The sequence below is a fragment of the Xyrauchen texanus genome, chromosome 20 (assembly GCF_025860055.1).
Source record: "Xyrauchen texanus isolate HMW12.3.18 chromosome 20, RBS_HiC_50CHRs, whole genome shotgun sequence".
Taxonomy (NCBI): Eukaryota; Metazoa; Chordata; class Actinopteri; order Cypriniformes; family Catostomidae; genus Xyrauchen; species Xyrauchen texanus.
Genome location: NC_068295.1, coordinates 39,797,139 through 39,809,371, shown reverse-complemented (window position 1 = coordinate 39,809,371; position 12,233 = coordinate 39,797,139). Strand labels below are relative to the sequence as shown.

The 12,233-nt window shown below is 39.1% G+C and overlaps 1 protein-coding gene across 1 annotated transcript in view; it reads left to right on the top strand.

Annotated features, from left to right (window-relative positions):
- gtpbp2a (GTP binding protein 2a) overlaps positions 1–12,233 on the top strand; it is a 34,491-nt gene that overhangs the window by 13,445 nt on the left and 8,813 nt on the right. The window contains exons 6-11 of the mRNA XM_052151687.1: positions 1,789–1,963; positions 7,207–7,426; positions 7,967–8,102; positions 8,214–8,272; positions 8,351–8,522; positions 8,985–9,149. Of these exons, the coding sequence (XP_052007647.1) occupies positions 1,789–1,963; positions 7,207–7,426; positions 7,967–8,102; positions 8,214–8,272; positions 8,351–8,522; positions 8,985–9,149 (927 nt within the window). The remainder of the gene's footprint in view (positions 1–1,788; positions 1,964–7,206; positions 7,427–7,966; positions 8,103–8,213; positions 8,273–8,350; positions 8,523–8,984; positions 9,150–12,233) is intronic.

Sequence of the window (12,233 nt, the reverse complement as noted above, 5' to 3'; positions counted from 1 at the left end):
CGTCATCCAATGTCCGGGAGCTCCAGGGACCGGGCGGCCGGCCGTTAGGCGGACCGCGCTTATCCCGAGCTCGGGAGGGGAGCAAGCAAGCGTGCAGGGTGGGGCGGGGGGTTTCGAGCGGTTTTTACCCGCCATTATCCCGGGATCATCTTCATCGCTCGCGGCGCCTGCGTCAATCACGTAGGAAGGAGGCGAGGAGCGGAGGGCGGCTGAAGTGGCTTTCTTCCTCACAAGAAAGCAGAGATCGCAACGCTGCTGCAGCTATGTTCTCAGGCTGAAAACATAACCCATTGGAGAGCATGCTCATCCCGAGCCCGGACGGAAAACAGCAAGCGTGCCGGGAGGCGGGGGTTTCAAGGGGTTCACCCGGCAAACGCAGCCCGTCATTGACCCCAGATCGCTTTCATCGCCACGGCGCCTGCCTCAATCCCTTGGGAAGGAGGCGGAGCGGCTGAAGCCGCTCTCTCACTACAAGAGAAAGCCCTACGACCGCCAATGCCATTCATAAAAAGCGCTGCCTGCGTGTTTCAGCAACCCAGGTACGCCAGGCGGTTTTATGACCGCCAGAGGTGGGGAAAAATCACCGCCTCCAAAAACTACACAGGGGCGGAAAGGCATCTTCAGAAAGACGCGTCCTGAAAAGGACGTTCTACGCCGCTGTGTTTGCTCTTTTAGAGAAATTTACTCTTTAAGGAAAATAACTCTTTTAATATACACAGTGTGTATGTGTGTCTGCGCTGTCGGCGCTCAGGAGCAACAATGCACGCCGTGCAAAGTGAAGGAGAAAGCTGCTGTTGTCGCCGTCAAGATCCAACAGCATGCAGATCGTCAGAGGAAACAGGAACGTTTTATAGTGGTGTGTAAACTCGCAGCAACTGCAGACAGACCATCGGCTCGAAGAAATTTTCTGAATGAACTCCCGTATTTGCCCGGCTTAAATACCCGTATGTCCGGGGCGGGTATGCAAATACTGACTGCCAACTCCCATTGGCCCTTTTCAATAGATCAGAGGTGAATATCGGCGCTCAAGAGAGACCCCTAGTGTCGCTTCTCCGACACAACGTGGAGAGAGCGACAGAAGGGGAAAAGTGAAATAAGATTTCCTTTTAGGCTTTAAAAACGTATTAATGTCTTATTTGTCTCTTTTTGGTCAACTTTCTTGGTCCATTTTAAATTTACACTGTTTTTGCCAGCCAACCTAAATAGCTGTTATATTATATTATAGGATAGTAAAATATTTCTGTCCTAAATTCTTGACTTTCACGCACTATTTTAAGGCTCTCCATTTCTCATGAAGGAAGACCTTTTGAGATTCAGTGTGTATTTGAAAATATGTTTCTCAATTCTATCATCTCCACAGACATAGAGAAAGCGGGAATCTTCTCTGTGTCACTGTGTGTCATTAATCCTGACTGTATGAACCCAAAATGACAAAGATAATTTGCCATTACACGATCGCTTAATTAAAGTGAAACCGGAGCACTTTGCCTCCACTATCAAAATCGGTGTTTCATTTTTGCGGGAGTTTGGTGCGAACATCACAGATCTGCTCTGGCTGCTATCCGCAGTGCGGCTCAGTTTGATGGTCAGAGTTCAAATGAATGTTCATTGCATTTATATATTCACTTAAAATTCCCTTATTTGGACAATAAAATGTGATGTGAATTTGGAGTGCACAATAACTGCAATCAGATGATTATTTAATAATCTCTACAGGCCCATAAAGCAGTCATGTCTTCAGCATGGTACTAGCCAAGATAATCTTTAATCTTTGGCATCTGATCATAGGTGGTGAACTACAGTGAGTCCCGAACAGCAGAGGAGATCTGTGAGAGTGCCTCAAAAATGATCACCTTCATTGACTTGGCTGGCCACCACAAATACCTGAAGACCACAATCTTTGGCTTAACCAGCTACTGTCCAGACTTTGCCATGCTTGTCGTCAGTGCAAACACTGGCATCGGTAAGCCCTACGCATTTATAGCATGTTTGACATTGCATAACAGTTTATGCAATTAGACTGCATTTTGCCTGTTTGCTTTAAACTTTTTAGTTTTAGATTAAAGAGTGCCAGTGAAGCATGCTCTTGATAATGTCAAATCATGCAGGGCAAAGTGACACAAATAAACCTTGTAATGTTTGGACACGTCAGTCCTTTTTTTGCATGGTGCAGTATTATCTTCATCTGGTCTCTTGGTTACTCAGTAAGTCTACCATATGATCTTATGTAATTCTTTTAAGTATCGCCACCATTCCTTATACCCCAAGGCTGCTCCGGTGAGCATCAGTGATCTGGATTAGGTCCAAACAGGGTCTTGAATGGAAGTCCTCAGGAACTTGAGCCATGTCAGTTTAGTTTTGACTGTAAGAGAGAAGAACACTTTGTGATCAGACAGAACTGTGGCTGGAGGCATGAATGGGTGGAAACTCATAGTGTCCTATATTTACATTTGTACATATTTATAATTTTTACTAGGGCTGTAAACATTTTTAATCAAATGAATTACATATTATGCTGATTAATTAATCGCATATATAAATATTTATGGGAAAGCCCCTCAAATAACAATAATGTATTATATAATGATGAAATAATTGTAGTTACAGTTGAAATCAGAAGTTTAAATACACTTAAGTTCTCTCCACAGCTTTCATATTAGCAAATATAGTTGTGGCAAGTTGTTTGGGATCTCTACTTTGTGCATGACATGAGTAATCTTTCCAACAATTGTTTACAGACAGATTGTTTCACTTTTAATTGACTTTATCACAATTCCAGTGGGTCAGAAGTTTACATACACTAACTGTGCCTTTAAGCAGCTTGGAAAATTCCAGAAAATTATGTCTCGCCTTCAGACAATTAGCCTCTGATAGGAGTCAATTGGAGTTGTACCTGTGAATGTATTTTAAGGCCTACCTTCAAAATCAGTGCCTCTTTTCTTGACATCATGGGAAAATCAAAAGAAATCAGCCAAGACTTCAGAAATTCAAATTGTGGACCTCCACAAGTCTGGATAATCCTTTGTACCATGTTCATCTGTACAAACAATAGTACACAAGTATAAACACCATAGGACCACGCAGCTATCATACCACTCAAGGAGACACATTCTGTCTCCTAGAGATGAGCATAGTTTGGTGCGAAAAGTGCAAATCAATCCCAGAACAATAGCAAAGGACCTAGTGAAGATGCTGGAGGAAACAGGTAGACAAGTATCTATATCCACATTAAAACAAGTCCTATATCAAAATAACCTGAAAGGCTGCTCAGCAAGGAAGAAGCCACTGCTCCAAAACCACCATAAAACAGTTTGCAAGTGCACATGGGGACAAAGATTTTACTTTTTAGAGAAATGTCCTCTGGTATGATGAAACAAAAATCAGTTGGACCATAATGACCATTGTTATGTTTGGTGGAAAAGGGTGAGGCTTGCAAGCTGAAGAACACCATCCCAACCATCACAAATCCCTGACCTCATGGTCAAATTCCAGGAGATCAGCAGTTACAGAAATACTCAAACCAACCCACCTGGCACCAACAAGTATCCATGCCATAATATAATCACCCAATCGTGTGGCAGCAGTGAATAAAATCATGCGGATATGGGTCAGGAGTGTCAAAAAACTGTGAAACTCAGTGATCTGGAGCGTGGGATGATTGTTGGTGCCAGAATGGCTGGTTTGAGTATTTCTGTAACTGCTGATCTCCTGGGATTTTTCACACACAACAGTCTCTAGAATTTACTCCGAATGGGGCAGTGGGGACCTACACAATATTAGGCAGGTGGTTTTAATGTTGTGGCTAATCGGTGTATATTGCGGGTACGAATCAAGCAGGTTAAACCTTTTTTACTGCAACTATTTATTTAAGCAGTGTCTGAAAGAATCAGCAAATGACTTAAATCTATCCACAACACCTCACTCAATATGGGAGCATTACTCACAGCAGAGGATTTAATGTCCGACAATGATTATCTTGAAATGTCTTGTTGATGTAATGCTTTGCTGGAACAACAGCACATAAAGACTAAACCTAAAGCATTAAAGGGATGAAAATTTTTGCATAGGGTTTTATTGTGCTGACTGTTATTCACTGTTAAGCACAGCAAGCTATCATCACTCAAAAACGCTCACTATGAATTTATTTGAAATTTGCTCCCTGGTACCTCCCTACTTTTAAGTTCTATCAGGAAGACTCAGAGACTTGAGTGAAATTTAAGATTATATTTATTTGCTGAATATAAAACAGAATAGTAATGTCTCTCTTTGGCGTAGGCCCCTTCTGGCGGTCCGAAGAAGTTGTACTCGGAACTGTCATATCCTGCCGCAGATAGGAGGCAGGGGCGAGGAGCCAACCCCCATGCAGGACAGGACTCAACTGGTGGTTGTGGGGTGGTGGAGGTTGCCGTGTTAGCACACCGAAACAGCAATGTGATAGATTGTGAGCAGACGTATAAAGCAATGGCTTACATGTGATTGGCTAGGAATTACCCAGCTAATGGTGCGATGATGTACAGCTGCTAGTCTCCCCGCTAGAACTACGCTGCGCATACATTTACTTTCTATAGCATTTTTCCACTCAAAGAATTTAGAATAAAGTCTATATTTGCTTCTTGTTCACCATTGCACACAAGTCATACACTCAGCACCTCACATTTCTCCCTCAAAATGAGTGTGTGCACCTGCCCTAAAGCTGTCATAGAAACACAAAAGGATGGATTTTTAATTCATATTTAAAATAATTCTACATAAATAATATAATTTTAGAAATGTGTAACCCTAGTAATGTACTTAAAAGTAATTTGATTACAAGAATTTAAAATGTAATGTGTTACACTTTTGACTTAGAAGTAATTAGAAACAATTAGATTGTAATCGGATTACACCCAACACTTAACCATCTAGTTTTCATAAGCATGCAAAATTCGTTTTTTTGAATATTTTGTTTATTTTCCTGCTAAACAAGTGCTGAGAAATCTACATCACTGTGTGTCTTTATGTTGTGCTCCTGGCCCATATGCTGAGCTGTCATTGAGTTGTTTTGGTTGGGTACAGTAGTGTGACAGAAATAAGAGAAGATATTTAAGTGAGCGGGTCATGCACGTCTTTCAAGGAGAACATGATGCCCTGCCTGAAACTCGGCACCAGTGCATCTAAATTATGCAACAGAAGGCTAAGACCTTAATAAACAATGTCTACCCTCAGCCCCCACCCACCTATGAGACCAGAGATTCAGTGCTTTGAATTTTCCATACACAAATCCATGCAAACACAGACACAGCCTGTCTCCACCAATCATTAACCTCGAATTAAGGGTGGACTTTGGACAGATTTTACTGCGCTGCCACACTTGATGTGACCTAGTGTGCTTATTTCCATGGGTGTGTGAATCAGCTGATGTTGGCACTGTGGGAGTTTCAAGAACGCACATCAACACAGTGAAGCTCAACACCTTTGGCTATCAAATGTCCTGATATGGCTTATCACACATCAGTCACATTCCGATGAGGGCGGCATTAGCAGCCCCAAATAGATTTACAAAAATAATGACCAACAAGTTTCAAACACTACCCCTGTCTCCCATGGTTTGCAGAACAGATAGTCATGCCATTGGTTGAGCTAAACGTGTTATTTCCTGACCATTTGTTTAGCAGGAAGAAAACAACACTAAATGCCAACAATAAAATGAAACTAACCATATAAGTCAGTTATGCATCCTTTGGATAGCAAAATAAATAGGCTTATTAACTTGTAAAAATGCTTCCCATATCATTTGTTGTTGACAATATTTTGGCACTTGCCATGAACAATACACAAGGTAAAAGAAAACACAACCGGGTCTACAGTAACTACGGTTTTGGCATTTGACGTCCAATGTAAAATCTGGATCCTGAAGCAAAACCAGTTAAGAACCACTGCTTTAATGAGTAGCTGGAATTCTTTAATTGTTTAAGGATGTTTGGCTGCAACAAATGTTTGTTTTGATAATCTATTAATCTTTGATTATTACTTCAGTTAGTTGGATTTGAAACATTTTTATTTCCTGTATTTTATTCAAATAAATGTATTAAACAAATTATTGTATGCTATACATTGTGTACAAAAGGATTAAAATATAAATGTTACATTATAAAGGAATATAAATATATATAATTTTTTTTATTATTATTATAATTATTTTTACTGTCCATATTTTAGAAGCATTAGGCCAATATAAACAACTGAATTATAACTGATTATAAAGAAAAACAAAATCACAATGTAAGTGTTAACTGGTTAGAGGCAGAGGGGGTATTTACACCTTTAGGTCAGATTGCTATTCGATTGAATACACGCATTCTGTTTACACTTGGCCACATAAACGTGTCTCCGCCAAACAGATATAAAACTGATCTTCAATTCCTTCACTATATGCAAATAAAACTACGGAAATATGTTCACTTCCTACCTATGCAAGGCAGCAAATTTTAAATCACAAATGTGATTTATTTTTAATTCCAAATGACTTTTCCCTGAGCAGCTGTCCCTGCTGCACAAACTAATGTTACTAGTTTAGTTTTTCATGGTATATAATAATTGTCTAATGGTTGCACATTGTGTTAAAAAGTTTCTGTTTAGTTATGCAAAATCTTCCGTTTACCAGAAGGCCTATATACAGTATTGCATAGCCAGTCTATTGACTATCTCCATAAAGTCTGTTCCATTTTGCAGCTTTTTTTGGCCAAGAACTGCCCACTTAGACATTTAAAGTGATATTTTGTTTTATGTGCCATTTTGGGGTGGGCTAATCCAAAAATGGTCTATTACAGATCATGCAATGGTAATAGACACTTGACAAAACTCAAATAATGAAACAACAGTCTCCAAAATGTTTATACAGAAAACACCAGTGAAATTACCAGGAAATGTGTGTAGACTTCGTGAGTATAACTGAATATCTTTGATGCTATAAATGTTTGGCAAACTTGCATTAATTCTTCCATAAAAAATACTCATTGTAACATTCTGGTACCTTCCAATCACTGTTTTGTTTCCGTTATTGCATTGTAGCCAGCCAATCAGATTGTAATGTCTGAGCCTAAAGGCCAAAGTATACTTTGTTTTTTCCATGTGCTGGTACATATCCCACACTGTGAAGCAAAATTTGCTCTGTTTCTCCACATAAATAAAAAAGTGTTTTGGGGTATTCTGTCTCTTTTGTCCTAGTGGGTACGACACGGGAGCACTTGGGTCTGGCCATGGCGTTGAAGGTGCCCATCTTCATTGTGGTGAGTAAGGTGGACCTGTGCACTAAGGGTACGGTGGAGCGCACTGTCCGACAGCTGGAACGCATCCTTAAACAGCCCGGCTGCAACAAAGTGCCAATGCTGGTGTCCACTACAGACGATGCAGTCACTGCTGCTCAGAAGTTTGCCCAGTCTCCCAGGTACATCCAAACTCTTAACACTACAGTATAGCTAGACATTCGCGTGGTTCCAAAACCTAGTGAGCATCCTCTCTAGGCAGCATTTGTTGAATTTATTTTTAGGCATCATAGGCGATCTTCAAATGGTATGCAACATGATTAAAAGTCTAAGATAGCATCAAACGTACCCAGCAACTGGTTTATCACCCTCCCTTAGCACAGTGCTCTCGTTTTAAAAAGAACATTATTAACCATTCTTTTATTTCATTAAATAAAAGAGGTGGTGGAACGCCGAAGCCGGAACAAACATTTTTAATTTTCTATATATATTTTTATACCTATTAGGGTATCACATTTTTAGCAAAGTAACATGCCAACGGCAAACTTGAAAAACTGCCTATGTAGGCAGCTCACTAGGTTTTGGAACAGAGCCATTGATGACAACAAGCCAAGGCTATCTTTTCAATCGCAAAGCATAAAGAGTGCAAAGACGTTTTAATGCTTCATATTAAACAGCTTCCTCAAATGATTTTGGGCATTTTCTTTTTTTTTACTTTGTAGCATTACTCCGATCTTCACCCTGTCCAACGTATCAGGCGAGAGTCTGGATTTGCTGAAGGTCTTCTTTAACATTCTACCTCCCCTCAGCAACAGCAAGGAACAAGAGGAACTTATGCAACAGCTCACTGAGTTTCAGGTACATTCAGAAAGGTTTAGAACAACATGAGGATGGGTAAATGATGGCAGCATTTTCATTTTTTATTGAATTATTCCTTTTAATGAATCTGTCTGTTTTATGACTCTGTAGATTGATGAGATCTATACAGTGCCAGATGTTGGGACAGTAGTCGGTGGAACTCTTTACAGGTATGTGTTCCTCTCCTTCCTTTTGACCACAGTAATGGCATCCATAAAAGTGCCTACTTACTCTGTGTGTATGTGCAGTGGGATCTGCCGCGAGGGGGATCAGCTGGTGGTTGGACCCACAGATGACGGGCAGTTTCGGGAGCTGACGGTGTACAGTATCCAAAGGAACCGCTCAGGATGCAGGGTGCTCAGAGCTGGCCAGGCAGCTACTTTGGCACTGGGAGATTTCGATCGGTCACTCTTACGAAAGGTTAGCCTGTGAATGAACTATCCTGAGCTGTGACATCCTAGATGTAAAAAAATAATACAACTAATGTTGAAAAAAACGAATGGTCACTGGCAAAACATCTTCTATAATATAATAAAATATTTGTGATTTATATGTTGCTTGCAAAAAAATACATATTATTTTGCTAAAATCCATGTCCACTTTTAAATGGCCGTCAATACAGAAAGATCCTTTTTGCTTGCATAATGTTGTAGTTTCAGCATCTACCAGCTAACTGGGCTATGCTAACCAGCCAAAACCTTTTTTTAATGTTCAGATGGCAAACTATACACTCATGCATCCAAACTTAATTTTACAGAGAATGACAGCCATGGTGTGAATAGATTTGGTGTGAAAAATGTGTTTATTTACATACAGTATATGCTTTGAGCTGCATTATATCTTGTGTAAACAGGCCATTACGTCTTGGTTGTTCTGTTGCAGGGTATGGTGATGGTTAGCCCAGACATGAACCCCACTATCTGCTGGTGCTTTGAGGCAGAGATCGTTTTACTGTTTCATGCTAAAACTTTCCATAAGGGCTTCCAGGTCACTGTCCATGTGGGCAACATTAGACAGACAGCCACAGTTGAGGCTCTGCAAGGAAAGGTGAGTCTTTGTCTGTCTGTCAGATAGCTGGCTGTCCGACGGCTCTTGCTTTGATCTTTATATTTCAGTCTGTCTTTCTAGATATATGGCTGGATGGATAGATAGTAGGATTGGGTAGAAATATAGTTTTTTCCAATGCATCATGACCTTTATTTAAACAATCCCCATATAAATTCTTAAATCCTAAGAAGGATGCGAGTAAATCACTTGCATATGCAACCAAAAATGTCTGCAAGATCCTTTCACTGCATGTTGAGAGTAAAAGTTTGGTTTTACTCATTCTGTATAATGTGTGTCCAAAGACAACATCCACTCAATACATTTGTCATTGAACAATGCCTCTTTTAATATACTTTCTGTTCTATGCAGTCAGTTTTTGATCAAAAGCAACAAAAAATAAACATTTAGTTGTAATCACACATAGCACGGTTGCCATAAAGCTGTGGTTCTCAACTGATTTTACTTTAGGACACAGATTTTAAATTGAATATCAAGTGGCGATCCAAATGTAAACAGAATGTATCTGTATTTAATGTAGCCTGGGTCACATTTTATTTTATCTTGCATAGTTATGTTCATGGTTTTCTCAAGTATAAGGGCTTGTATCAAGTGACATTATTTTTGTTGTTGATGCAAACAACAAAAGATGAAGTTTTTTATCCCCCTATTTATTTATATGAGCCTATTATATTTAATGCAATGGCATATAAACACAGGTAAATGATGGATGTCTCCTAATTACTGTGGTTTGGCCTATGTAGAAATTCTTTCTAGTTATGAATAAATAATATTTATGTTATTAATAAAAACATTTAGAAACGTTGTCTAATAGATTCGACCAAATAGATTATTGACTATATAATTTTGGTAAAAATACCAGTTACTGTTACTATTGTACAATCGTAATTCATGTGAGTAAGGGTGATGATATAATTGAATCACACACTGGGTGTAATTTGAAAAACTTTTCTTTTGGCGCATGCTCAGTGCTATCTCATTTCCTCATCTGTGCTGTTTATAATGCCAGGGCTGTCTAGCTGTTTGAGAGGTTTGACTTCCAACATAGTCCTTTAAACTAGAACATTCTCACTAGAATCACGTTAGTGTTGTTGTGTGTACTGCGATATCGAAGGAAGCCCGGTTGACAGGTGCACACTCCATAGATGCTGTAGGTTAGATCACAGCAGATCATTGATGCAAGTGATTCTGTGATGGCTCACGCTATACCCGCACGGAAACCAGGCTTCAGTCGTGCGCTAAAATGCATTGTAGATGAGAAGCATATTTAGCGTGTATAAATATAATAATAATAGCCAAATGCAAGAAGAATATCATGGAGAAAGAACCCTCGCATTGTTCTTTCCCTTTTCCCTTTCCATTTTGGGTCGTGACCCACCAGTTGAGAAACCCTGCTGTACAGAAACCATGTGACTCCTCTCGTTAAAATAAGCTCAACCAAAACACTTCAAGACGCTTGCTGAACTGCCACTATTCTCAAACAGACAGTACTATTTTAGCACTTGTTCTATATGACAATCTAATTATGTGCAAGTAGTAGAAATTGAGAAGCAGGGTGTTCAGTACACACATGCATCAGTCAGACCTGCTCTGTACTCTATTGTACAACTGTTAATGAGGAGTCCATCAAAGAACAGCTGTGGCAAAACATCTGTTACATATGTCAGAACAGCATGCTGTACATTCAAGTGAAAATGTTTATATTATTTCATGCAGATTTGCATTGCTGTGCATTGTCATGCAGTTTAAGAAATAAAGAATCTGTGTTTTTGTTTGAGTGAGATGAGTAGAGCACTTAGCTGTCTTTATAGGCACGTATATTTTACGAGTGCTAACAAACTGAAATCATTTGTTGAGATTGATTTGAAATGTGTTGACAGCCTTTATTAATAATTATTATAATAAATATTACTAAATAATCAAATAAATACAATTAAATACATTAATAATAAATATTAAATATCACTGTTACTTTTTGCTGATACTTTCCTCATCTGTGGCTAAAAGCATCTGTTAAATAAATGTAAGAATGAACGATAATAACTTTGTTAATAGCCAATCAAATGAAACATGAACCTAAGATGAATGGGGCACTTTTAAGCATATCAGACATACCTATACAGCAAGACAAAAGAATAAATAGTACTTAGAAAACACGTTTTATTTACTATTATACATGCAGTACAGAGAAATGGCTTTAAAAATGGTGAAAAGTGGTATTGAGAAGTTCATTAATCCGCTCCATTATCTTCTAGTCATGTGGTGTAAGGCTTTGGAATTTCATTTTCATTTCTGCAATTGTTTGGCTTATTAATTATAGGTTATTAGGTTGTACATTTTACCCCCTGGAGCCATCAAAGTCCCAGCCCTGCCCTGAAAGGCAAGCACTGCAAAGCTGGTTTAGTAGCTGCCATAAATACATTCTGGTTTGAGGAACTAGCTGAAACGGCATGCAACAAGTATAGAAATAAACTGTTTAAAGTTTCCAGTCATGGTTGTGCATCAAGGTGGACAAATGTAGCACACAATATAACATATACACTGCCTGGCCCAAAAAAAAGTCGCCGTTTGGATTTAAATATACAGATACTTTATGATTGTATCATCATTGCAGTGATTCATATTTTTCATCTGGCAACAATTCTTTTAACTCTAACTGATGTCAACTGTGTTGCTTCTCTTTTCTTAAACAACCATGTTGAAAGACATAGCCTGTGGTTGTGGAAAAGATGTTACTGTGTTTCAGAAGGGGCAAATTATTGACCTGCATCAAGCAAAGAAAACAACTAAAGAGATTGCTGAAATCACTAGAATTGGGTTAAGAACTGTCCAGCACATCATTAAAACCTGGAACCTGCTGAACCAACAGCTTTGCAGAAGATATCTGGTTGAAAAGAAATCTTGAATGATCGTGATCGGAGATCACTAAAACACTTGGTGAAGTCACGTCATAAAGAAATTGACCTTAGAACTCACGGCTATGTTAAAATAGTGAAAGTAAGAGCATTTCCACATGCACAATGTGACGAGTATTTACAGGATTGTGAATAAACAGTTGTGTGACCA